The sequence below is a fragment of the Danio aesculapii genome, chromosome 5 (genome assembly GCF_903798145.1).
Source record: "Danio aesculapii chromosome 5, fDanAes4.1, whole genome shotgun sequence".
Lineage (NCBI taxonomy): Eukaryota > Metazoa > Chordata > Actinopteri > Cypriniformes > Danionidae > Danio > Danio aesculapii.
Window position 1 is genome coordinate 1,325,925 of NC_079439.1, and position 13,554 is coordinate 1,339,478.

The following is a 13,554-nucleotide window of genomic DNA, read 5'->3' on the forward strand; positions in this document are numbered from 1 at the left end:
ATTACTGTTTTTACATTACTGTGAGGGTTGGGTCAGGGTAGATGTTAATAAAATACATTTTAATGGGTAATTTAATAAATAATATGAATAATTCTCTGTATAATTACTGTTTTTACATTACTGTGAGGGTTGGGTCAGGGTAGATGTTAATAAAATACATTTAATGGGTAATTTAATAAATAATATGAATAATTCTCTGTATAATTACTGTTTTTACATTACTGTGAGGGTTGGGTCAGGGTAGATGTTAATAAAATACATTTTAATGGGTAATTTAATAAATAATATGAATAATTCTCTGTATAATTACTGTTTGTACATCACTGTGAGGGTTGGGTCAGGGTAGATGTTAATAAAATACATTTAATGGGTAATTTAATAAATAATATGAATAATTCTCTGTATAATTACTGTTTTTACATTACTGTGAGGGTTGGGTCAGGGTAGATGCTAATAAAATACATTTTAATGGGTAATTTAATAAATAATATGAATAATTCTCTGTATAATTACTGTTTTACATTACTGTGAGAGTTGGGGTAGAGTAGGCGTTAGTAAAATACAATTAATGGGCAGTTTCATAAATAATATAATTTATTCTCGTTAACTTCGTAGCCGCAGGAACATGCCCTGTCCACATCTTTATCCCTGTAACTTCCTCCACACCTTCAGAGGGCGCGCTAAGACAAACGGAAGTGACGCGTGATCTAAAGCAACGTCTACTTCCTCTGGCTGCAGTGAGCAGCTTAAAGTGATCAGTTTTGTTTTTATATCATATTTTAATGGTTTGATATGGATGTGGTTCTGTATGTCGCAGCGGCCGCGATTCTGCTGGTTCTGATAGTGTTTGCGGTGAAAGTCCGCGGACGAACTCAAGACGGTGAGTGAAATATGATCATAAATCAGTCCTACAGCAGCTGTCAGATGACATATGGATATAGTAATATACTTACACGTCATAAAACTGATTAAACTTCATATTACTGAAGTCAATATTGAGCTTTTAATATTCATAGAAGTCTTGAAACGTTTAATCTGTGAAAAACTGAATGTCCAGCTCATATTTGTTATTTACAGAATTTTTACATCAGAATCAAACAGAAGTGACGAGCTTTTTGATTATTAAAATATTTAAATGTTCCTAAAATGCACTAAAAATTAACTTTAAATAACATATAACTCCTTTTTGTCCTAAAGAAACCTCAATATATCGAAAATATCAATTTATTTTTCTTTTTATGGCTTCTTTTAGTCAAATTCATCTGAAAATGATTAGAAATGTAGTAAAAATATATTGAAATAAGTTAATATAACAGTACTTAATTAGAAGCAGTAAGATTTTCCTAAATTTCATACCTAGCTGCGTTACAGTAAATAATACTATTAAATTGAAACAAATAATGATAATTGTGGATGTAAATAAGTAATTTATATGAAATAATACTATGCGTCTGATATTCTCTTATGTTTAAAATGCATAATAAACCAACTTAAATGAATTATAACTGGGAATTAAAACATTGTAATCAATCATTTATTTTCCTTCAGCTTAGTCCCTTATTTATCAGGGGTCACAACAGCGGAATGAACCGTCAACTATTCCAGCATCGCATGTCCTTCCAGCCACAACCCAGTCATTCTCACACACACACACACACACACACACACACACACACACACACACACACACATACAATAATGCCAGTTTAGTTGATCAATCCCCCTATAGCACAAGTGTTTGGACTGTGGGGGAAACCGGAGCACCTGGAGGAAATCCACACCAACACGGGGAGAACATGCAAACTCCACACAGTAACGACAACTGAACCAGCCGGGACTCGAACCAAACCGAAACGCCACAATTTGGATCAAAGCCTAAAGGGATCATCAGAGAGTTAGAAAGCATTATCTGTGTGCTGTTTTTACACACACACTAGGGACATCAGAGACTTATTTGTAAAAATAGGCATAATAGCTCCCCTTTAAACTGTGTTTTCAATAAAGAACTAGTTTAGCTTAATATGTAAACATATGTATTTCTCTGCGTTCTCCAGCTGATGTTGAGGATCATCAGAATGTTTCGGCTCGAGTCTCAGCGCGCCCGCAGGCGGCACCGGAGCGAGCAGCAGGGATGCCACGCCGCCGCAGGGGTCTCCACAGCAGAGTGAATGCACAGCGGGCACAGCAGGCATCAGACAACGGTATTCAGCACAGAAAGACCTTACATTCCAGCATTTACAGTCATTTATTAAAGCAGCACACTACAGACTAAACCATTGTTCATTCATGCACTGTTCAGGTATCAGATTGTGGTTTATTTAGCTGCTTTTTCAGTGATTACAAGAACGCAAGAACTGCAAGAAGGCTTTCTTTGCCATTCCAGATGACTTTATTAATCAGTGATTTGAGTCATTGCAGAGATGTATGGATGCAGTCCTCCAAGCTCATGATGGAGTCAGACACAATATTCATTCTGTTTCCACTGCAGCATGAGCACATATTCTATACTGGACATTATTGAAGGTTCAGTGAGCAGACTTTAGTCTAAGCAGAGTCAGACCTTACTGTCCTAATCAAATCAGTCAACATCAAGACATGATCAGATTTTATTGTGCTCAAATAAGCCTCATCTAGAGGCCTTTACCTTTCATATAACACACTTCTGATACCAAATGATCCATACATCTCTGCAATGACTCAAATCACTGATTAATAAAGTCATCTGGAATGGCAAAGAAAGCCTTCTTGCAGGACTCCCAGAGTTCATCAAGACTCTTTGTGTTCATCTTCAACGCCTCCTCCTTCATCTTACCCCAGACGTGCTCAATAATGTTCAAATCTGGTGACTGGGCGGGCCAATCCTGGAGCATGTTGAAGTCAAGTTATTATTTGTTGTTCCTTAAACTTGCATAAGCAACAAGACTTTTGTCAGGCAGTGTGTAAATGTATTGATGTTCATTTATTAATTGCAGTGTTTACGTCTTTCATCTGTACTAACTTGTGTGGTGTTCTGTCACTTATAGCATTTATATTTCTCTGTGTGTGTGTGTGTGTGTGTGTGCTCAGAGGACAGTCCAGTGGAGGCGGATGAAGATGAGGAAGACAGAAACGCATCTGAAGAACGGCCTCAAGCTGCTGGAAAAGTCGGAGCAAAGAAACAGCGGAAACTGGAGGAGAAACAAGCGCGGAAAGCTCAGAGAGAGGTTCCAACAACACACCACTGCAGAGCACACACTCCACCTGCTGCAGAACACTGATTATTAATGTGTGTGTTTGTGTGTGTGTATGTCTGTTTATATATGTGTGTTTGTTGTTTGTGTGTGAGTTTTATTTGTGTTTTCCTTGTATGTGTGTTTGAGTTTGTGTATGCGTTTGTGTGTGTATGGTTGTTATTGTGTGTGTGTGTGTGTGTGTGTGTGTGTGTGTGTGTGTGTGTGTGTGTGTGTGTGTGTGTGTGTGCGCATTTGTATGTGTATGGTTTTGTGTGTACATGCGTTTGTTTGTGTGTGTGTGTGTGTGTGCGCATTTGTATGTGTATGGTTTTGTGTGTACATGCGTTTGTTTGTGTGTGTGGTTGTGTGTGCATGCATGCCTGCTTGTGTGTTTTAGGCTGAGCAAGAAGAGCGAGAGGAGAGGAAGCGTCTTCAGGAACTCAGAGATCAGGAGAGACAGAAAGAAGAGGAGAAGGAGCGCCAGCACGAGCAGAAGCAGGTCATTCACACTCACAGGATGAACAGATCACCACTACACATAATATAGGCCCTTTATTGTGATGATATGTTCAGAAGTTGGACTTGTTTTTTAAGTTCATGTTATTATTATTATTATTATTATTATTATTATTATTATTATTATCCCAAATTGATGAAGAACTTGTTTGTATATTGAGTAGTCTGAGTGTTAATTAGTCCAAGTCATTTCTCCCATCGGCAACTGAAGCTCTAAAACATGAGCTTTTCCTTGCGCGGTGTAGAATAAGGTGTGTGTTGTGCAGGAGGAGGAGTTGCGGCGGGTGAAGGAGGAGCAGGAGCGGAGGGAGGAGGAGGAGTACCAGCGTCTGAAGGAGTCTTTCATCATTGAGGATCAGGGGGAAGCAGAAGAGCTCACCGAACATGAGGTGCCTTTCTCTACACTAAGGCCCAATCCCAATTCTACCCCTTAGTTCTTCCCCTACCTTTCGTTTTATGTGTTCATGTGAAGGGGTTACGGTGTCCCAATTCTCTTTAGCTTGAAGGTGTAGGGCTAAGAGGAAGGGCTAGATACCCCTCGAAACTGAGATTTTTCAGGACCACACTCTAAACCAAGGGGTATGAAAATTTCCCAGAATACACCAGCTACAACAGCAGCATGGCTGCACAAGGAAGTAAAGAGATGCACAAATTAGTATTTTTTTATCATTTATTATGAATTTTTACAACAAACAAAGCACATGTTTTAATATATTCATAACCGCGCTCGTGTTTTATCGTCATGCTTTAAAAAAAAAATGCTAAAATAAGAACCGCTAAATTTGCCGATCTATAATAACTCCTGAACAGCAGCCCCACATCATTCTGACACTCAGTGACACTGGAATACCCTGTCAGAAAAGTCTAATGGCTGGGAATGAGCTTTTACAGTGTCTGCTGTTATTATTATTATTATTATTGTTTTTGGTGTGTTTACATAGATGAATATGGCCACTGTGTAAATACACAGTCCAGTTACTGATTGTAAAGAGTGTACTGTCTTTTTATTTTTATTATTATCCAATCAAATGAAAGCAGAGGCGGGGTTTCTGTTAATCTGACAGCAGTGTTTGTGTTGTCAAGACGACTATGAAGACTTTTAAAGATGGAGGAGTGACTAGCGGTCGCTGTTTTGAGTTATTCAGAGCTGTATGACTTCACAAATCCTGAATATCACAATATTGTTAAATATTACAGTTATATCAATATCAACAGCAGCGCTCGCATACCATACGCAGCTGATTCAGTGGTTGACTAGCAACATAAAAAGTGTAGCTTGCTTATTTTTATTCTTGTCAACACATAACCTTACGTTCTCAGAACAGAAAAACATGTTCGGCCCCTTTATAGGTCAAAAATGACCCAGGCAACATTATTACACCAAAAAAAAAACACTGAAACAACAATGTTTTGGTGACTTTTTCTGAAATGCCCCTAACATTAGAAGAAATAAACAAATAATTTTCATGATGGCTTTACACATTTATAGCTCGTTTCCACTGAGCGGTACAGTACGGTACGGGTTACCTTTATCAGGCTTGTGTTTCCACTGTCTAAAGGGTACCAATGGTACTCTTTTGGTGGGCGTGGTGTATGACAGAAAGTTTCAGACCACGTCATTCTCGCTGGAGAAAATGTCTGCAGTAAAGTTGTACAGGTCGTCCATATATCATATGAAAAGCACTTCTCACAAAACAGATGTTTCATACACATAAACACCTGTGTATAAATGTTCATCACTAACTTTTCTATAAACATGAGTTGATTATAACTGCAGATCAATGACAGTGTGAAATAGCCTACTGTAACGTCTGTAATTATATTAAATAACTAAATAAATGAACATATATGATTGCATACAGACTCTTACAGTCTCCAATATGTCACCAATTACAGATAAACTACACACAGCAGACATTTAGTCCTTATTTAGGTTCAAAAACAACCCAAAATATAGCCTACAGTCAGTGTAAACCTCTCATCTGTGTCTGTAATCTTCAGCAGCACATGTAGCCTCTGTTAGAGAGTAATTCCCTCATTCTGAGTTCATAATAGTCCAAAAGGTGATGATAATAGTTAAACATGGCTGTTTCTCATCTTTTAGTCTTTTAGTTTAGAAATCATCATTTTTTTCCGGCTTCTCCTTTGTTTTTTGCGCTTCACTCTCGCATTTGTCCATTTCTGAAAGGATCAGATGTCAGAAGCTCTTCAATATTCACACGCACGTTATTATCATCAGCTCAAGAAGATCGATATTTCAAATATAAACGCTCGTCAAGCTCTCTGGAGAAAGTGAAACTGCTCACACTTTTAGACGGGCTCGTAAAACAACAGCTGGACGCGGCAGATTTGGTTCTTCTTGTCTTTGTGGCTGTTCATCAAGACGACGACAAAGTTTGTTTAAGCCAGGGGTGTCCAAACTTGGTCCTGGAGGGCCGGTGTCCTGCATATTTTAGTTCCAACCCCAAATAAACACACCTGGACCAGCTAATTAAGCTGTTTTTAGGTATACTAGAAACTTCCAGGCAGGTGTGTTGAAGGAAGTTGGAGCTAAACTGTGCAGGACACCAGCCCTCCAGGACCGAGACACTCCTGGTTTAAGCTCAGGCCAGCCATGGCTTGTTATTATATGTATATATTATTACAGTGTAATGTCTTGGCTGTGTTTTTAAAAATGCAGCTTCCTTTGTTTTCATTCTCCTGCTTGTCCAAGTATGAGTGATGTTTCTCTGTTAACCAATAGCGTTCAGCTGCGCGTTTACTCCGCCTTTTGGTACCCTTTTGTCGTCCTAGGTACCCTTTGCAAAGGGTACCCAAAAAGTGGTACCCTTTGATAGTGGAAACCACCTTAAAAGCATACCGAACCGTACTGTACTGTACCACTCAGTGGAAACGGGCCATTAGAGTACTACGGTTGTCTTATGGGGTTAATTTTGACGCTTCAGCTACACTACAAGCACATGCATACACACACTCTAACACACACATGTACATGCACACACCCATAAACATGCGGACTCTACAACATCTCACACGAACACTCTAACACACACACTCCATCTCACACACACTCCAACACACACGCACAGGCATGCACACTCCAACAGACACATATAGTACAGGCATGCACACTCCAACAGACACACACAGGCATGCACACACCAACACACAATCACACTCCAACATACACACACTTGCAGACTCCAACACACATCCCACACACACGCACCCCAAACACACACACACACACACACACACACACAAAAATAATCTTTTGCTTTAAGTGTTATAAATACTGTCTTACTCATTACACATTCAGGTTTTAAAGTTATGATGTGTTCGTGTATTTTTCAGTCGCAAAGTCTGCTGCAAGAGTTCATCCAGTATGTGCAGGTAACACACCTCACTTATACGTTCAGATTAAACTGTTGCATGTATTTTTTGTGCATAAATAATTGTATTATTGCAGTATTACATGTATATTATTAAAATGTTTCATGCAATAATTATATCCTATAATGCACCTTTAAATGCACTGCATGGATTTATGAATAAAACATCTATATGTCTAATTATGTACTTTTTTTGCATACATTTGTTTACGATTGTATTATTCCCTATATATTATTAAAATATGTTTAATGCATTAATTATATCCCGTTAATTGCATTGCATGATCTTATGAATAAAATATCTCTTTATTGTCATGACTTTGAATGGATGCATGCATTTACAAATATAAGAAGGAATCTGGAGATATATTATAATGCATTTTTTGTCACTGTTACTTATGAAAGTGTTTAATGCATTTTAATGTACAGTATGAATAATGCATTAAACATAGTTGTAGTAGTGTTATATAATGGTAATAGTGTACGGTTTACTAAACTAAAATAATAAAAAAATGTATTGCTTGAAATCAGTTAAATAAAAGATAGAAAATAGGATATAAATAAACTTATTTCAGCTAGCTAACCGGTAATATTTCTCACTTTTTGTTTGTTTAAACTTTATTTACTAAAATAACTTCAATTAAATCAGAAATAAAATGATAAAATTAATAATAATAAAAACACAATACAAAAGCTACTCATAATTGTCTGTTTTATTCAGTCAACTGAAACTATAAAAGCAAACATATTAATTGATTTAAATAAAATAAACTAATAAAATGAAGAAAAAAAAGTTACTCACAATTGTCTGTTTTTTTGTTAAATGAAATTAAAAGCATGAAAATAATAATTGCATGAGAAAATAAAATAAAAATAAACTTCTATTTAATCCAGTTACCAAGCAACAATTCTCATTTTCATTTTGTTCAGCCTTTAATATACAAAATACATATTTTATTTAGAACTTGTGATGAGCTTGATTTCAAATAAAATTGTTTTAATTAAAATAAAAAGTTTTATTTCTGTGTTTTGTTCAGAAATCCAAAGTGGTTTTGCTGGAGGATCTGGCATCTCAGTTTGGCTTGCGCACACAGGTCAGATTTCATAGCAAACCGGACACCACAACAACCAAACCAGCGCCTTTAGTTATTCATTTTTAATATGCGTGTCTTTATTTCAGGATGCTATTGCCAGACTTCAGGACCTGATAGCTGATGGTTCCCTTACAGGTATGTGTGCGTGCATGTTTGTGTGTGTAATGCGTTACTGATTACATGACAAAATTAGCACTCAGTAATATAATCTGTTGGATTACATATTTATGGATTGCATTCAATTACTTTTGGATTACATTTAGATTACTTTTGAAGTGTAATCAATAACTGATTACAAGTTACATGACAAAATTAGTCTGTAATATAAAATGTTAGATTGTACATTTATGGTAATGTAATCTGACTACTTTTGAGTAACATTTAGGTTACTTGTAAACTGTAATCAGTTACTGGTTACAAATTTCATGACAATATTAGTAATCAGTAATATTATCACTTGCCTTACACATTCATGGTACTGTAATCTGACAACTATTGGATTACATTTAGATTACTTTTGAACTGTAATCAATTACTGATTACAATTTATAACACAATTAGTAATCCGTAATATAATCTGTTGGATTACACATTTATGGTAATGTAATCTCATTCCTTTCAGATTATATTTAGATTACCTTTGAAATGTAATCAATAACTGATTACAAATTTCATGACAAAATTATTGGGTAATAGAATTTGTTGCATTATGGTAATGTAATATGACTACTTCTGGATTACATTTAGATTACTTTTAAAATGTAATCAATTGCTTGTTATGAATTACATGACAATTTGTCGGTAATGTAATCTGTTGGATTACTCATTTATAGTAATGTAAACTGATTCCTTTCGGATTACATTTAGATTACCTTTGAAATGTAATCAATTGCTGATTACAAATTTCATGACAATAAATTGGTAATATAATCTGTTGGATAATAGTAATGTAATACGACTACTGGATTACATTTAGCTTACTTTGGACCTGTAATCAGTTACTGATTACAAATTACATGACAATATTAATCTGTTGGAATATTAGTCAGTAATATAATCTGTTGGTTTACACATTTATGGTAATGTAATCTGATTACTTTTGGATTACATTTAGATTACTTTTGAACTGTATTCATTTACTGATTGCAAATTACACGACAATATTAATCTGTTGGTTTAGACATTTAAGGTAATGTAATCCGACTGCTTTTGGATTACATTTAGAGTACTTTTGAACTGTATTCAGTTACTGATTACAAATTACACAACAATATTAATCTGTTGGATTACACATTTATGGTAATGTAATCTGACTACTTTTGGATTACGTTTAGATTACTTTTGAACTGTATTCAGTTACTGATTACAAATTACATGACAATATTAATCTGTTGGATTACACATTTATGGTAATGTAATCCGACTGCTTTTGGATTACATTTAGATTACTTTTGAACTGTATTCAGTTACTGATTACATATTACACGACAATATTAATCTGTTGGATTACACATTTATGGTAATGTAATCTGACTACTTTTGGATTACGTTTAGATTACTTTTGAACTGTATTCAGTTACTGATTACAAATTACATGACAATATTAATCTGTTGGATTACACATTTATGGTAATGTAATCCGACTGCTTTTGGATTACATTTAGATTACTTTTGAACTGTATTCAGTTACTGATTACATATTACACGACAATATTAATCTGTTGGATTACACATTTATGGTAATGTAATCTGACTACTTTTGGATTACATTTAGATTACTTTTGAAATGTAATCTATTGGTTACACATTACATGACAAAATTAGTGGTCAGTAATGTAATCTTAAAAATATATAATGTAATCTAAAAAAGTAATATCTTTATTTTGTGCTAACCCTTATTTGACGTCACAAATATTGAATCAGGATAATCTTGGGCTGTTTTGACAGACTAAAATAAAAAATATCTCTCTTTATTTATATATATTTCGCCATGAAATGTCCGTGGTGTGGCATTAAATGAACAAACTGGAACTCAAATCTTCTAGTGTGTTTCTGCAGGAGTGATCGATGACCGAGGGAAGTTTATTTTCATCACACCGGAGGAGCTGAACGCTGTGGCTCAGTTCATTAAGCAGAGAGGAAGAGTTTCCATCTCTGAACTCGCTCAAGCCAGCAACACACTCATAAACCTCACGCCGGACATACACAGCAGCGCATGAGATACACCGCTATTCACCACAGTAAACTCCTCAGACAAGGACTTGTAAATAAAGCGTGTTATACTATGGGTCTGCTTGATTCTGATTGGCTGATGGTCACTCTAAGGTGTTTGGTTATTGTCAGAAAAAGGCACAGCTAAAGTAGTTCCGGCATGTTTTGAGCGCATTACAGCTCCATATGACTATGATGGATGATTTGTTATTTCACAGCTACACCAGACAAAAATCACATCAGAACTCTCAATGATTGACTCCGCTCTGTTGAATTATGTAGGGAATAATTAATGCCAGGCCATAGAATTATTAGAAAATAATGCACACCTGGAGTGACGCAGTGGCTCAGTGGTTAGCACAGCACGAAGGTCACTGGTTTGAGTCCCGGCTGGGTCAGTTGGTGTTTCTATGTGGAGTTTGCATGTTCTCCCCGTGTTGGTGTGGGTTTCCTCCGGGTGCTCCGGTTTCCCCCACAGTCCAAACACATGCGCTATAGGGGAATTGATTAACTAAATTGGCTGTAGTGTGTGTGAATGTGTGTATGGGTGTTTCCCATTACTGGGTTGCAGCTTAAAGGCCATCCGCTGTGTGAAACATATGCTGGAATAGTTGGTGGTTCATTCCGCTGTGGCAAAAAATAAGAGAGTAAGCCGAAGAAAAATGAATAAACAAAATGATGAACAAATAAAAACATTATCAAGTCATAGTTTAAAGCCGGGTTTGATGTGATCATTAATAAAAATAAACAAAACCGACTTTAAAAGAAATACACAATGCAAAATATGTAACTGGCTCAGTTAACTGCTGTAGTAATTTCTAAGTTAATATATTAACATAAATGCTTTTTTAGTGTTTAGTTTCCAAATGTTATTTATTTAGTCAATATAAGCACAGTCATTCTAAAACAATGAAGTGGGAGGACTGACGAAAACATCCATTTGAACAGAAATATAATTCCTGATTATTTTATTTGATTATTAGTAGTATTTATTAACAATCAGCTGTACATTTGCACTATATTTAGTCATATATATATATATATATATATATATATATATATATATATATATATATATATATATATATATATATATATATATATATATATATATATATATATATAAAATCAGAGCAGTTAAAACCGACCACTAAACACTAAAGTAAGGGGCATATATATATATATACATACATATATTTAACCCTCCTGTCGTGTTCACATCCTGCCCCTTACTTTAGGGTTTAGTGGTCTGTTTTAATTATCGTTGGATTTGCTCTTCAGTATTTGGACTCTCAGTAGTGATTATTAAACCACACTGAACTGAGCTAAACTGAACTGAACTTAAACACTACAAACTGAACTACACTGTTCCTATTTACTGTGACCTTTTATGTGAAGCTGCTTTGACACAATCTACATTGTATAAGCGCTATACAAATAAAGGGGAATTGAATTGAATTGAACTGCTCTGATATTAGCACAAAAATATTTTTTCTCCACCAAATTTTTATTTAACCTTCTTTAGCTGTGAACAATGTCTCAAAGTAGCGTTTAACATGAATTGACAGAATTGGACATTATATATTACATTATATATATTATATAATAATGTATTACAAAATGAACAATAGATGACAGAAATCACAATACTTTGTTTCATTAGTAATAAACAGCTCGCTAAAATAACTATCACAGGGTCTGACCAAAGAAATTGACATTTTAATCCATCTGAATGATTATCAACCAGCAAAGCACAAACAAAATGCTCTCCTGTGTTCTGAGTGATCGAATTTTTAGTCCGTCAAGTGTACTAATATAGGGAATAGTGACTGAGGGTATAGACGGTGAGCATGGACACAGAACTAGCACTAGTTATACTTTGGTCATTTTTGAGCGAGATAATAACTGTCTATTATAATAAAATAATTGTTGATAAGCTAAAAGTGCTCCTGCTAGACTCAGAGATTGGCTGAATAAAGATTGGCAGAAAGAAAGAAAGAAAGAAAGAAAGATTCCTTCTCTGTGCTTCTTAATAAATAATAAACAAAAAGAAGAAAAGAAAGACACACAGATGGATTCACACAACAGACACGTAGTCTGTGAAGAGATGATGCACTGTTTTATCAGGAAGTTGATTCACGTTGGAGGATCCAACACTTTCATGACAATTCATAACTTATTGGTTTAGTAGCTAATCCATATGAATTTGTACGATCTCATTCATACTTTTATACAATTTGCTTATCCCCAATCACGAATGGGTTTAGGGGTGGGGTTGGGTTGGGGGCCACGCCTCTTTTTAAAAATCTTACACTTTTGTAGGACTGAACTCATATGAATTAGCCACTAAACTGACAAAACATAAAATAGTTCTGTTTCCTTGTGAGATCAGGCTGGAGGAGCAGCACATCAGCTCGTAAAAGAGATGTCTACCTGCAAAAGACATTGTTCAATCTGAAATGAGTGAGTGAGTGAGTTGGGGTAGTGTGTGTGTGTGGGCATGTTTTCTTTCTGATGACTGAATATAGTCTGGATACCCATTCATTTCCTAAGTCGGTCACTTTTGACCGGGAACACCACAGGTGCAACAACGTTGATTAAAACACTCAAAATTCAATGAAAGAGATAATGATCATCCCTTTTATATGTTCAAATGCATAATGTGGAGGATATCATAAGATCTTCAGGCAATCAGATGTAAAACACAATATTTATGAGTGATTTAAGTTGTAAATCGGTCAGATTTGACCCGAACATGACAGTAAGGATATATATATATATATATATATATATATATATATATATATATATATATATATATATATATATACATACATACAGTTGAAGTCAGAATTATTAGCCCCCTTTGAATTATTTTTTCTTTTTTAAATATTTCCCAAATAATGTTTAACAGAGCAAGGAAATGTTCACAGTATGTCTGATAATATTGTTTCTTCTAGAAAAAGTCTTATTTGTTTTATTTCAGCTAGAATAAAAGCAGTTTTTAATTTTTTAAACACCATTTTAAGGTCAATATTATTAGCCCCTTTAAGCTATATTTTTCGATAGTCTACAGAACAAACCATCATTATACAATAACTTGCCTAATTACCCTAACCTGCCTAGTTA

At 35.1% G+C, this 13,554-nt stretch overlaps 1 protein-coding gene across 1 annotated transcript; it reads left to right on the forward strand.

Annotated features, from left to right (window-relative positions):
- Positions 1-699: 699 nt before the first annotated feature.
- Positions 700-10,501, forward strand: LOC130228384 (DDRGK domain-containing protein 1). Its single transcript, XM_056456813.1, has 9 exons — positions 700-880; positions 2,055-2,201; positions 3,067-3,203; positions 3,610-3,711; positions 3,995-4,117; positions 7,083-7,121; positions 8,158-8,214; positions 8,301-8,349; positions 10,273-10,501. The coding sequence occupies exons 1-9, from the start codon at positions 793-795 to the stop codon at positions 10,431-10,433; spliced, it is 903 nt and encodes a 300-aa protein (XP_056312788.1). The 5' UTR covers positions 700-792; the 3' UTR covers positions 10,434-10,501.
- The last annotated feature ends 3,053 nt before the right edge of the window (positions 10,502-13,554 follow it).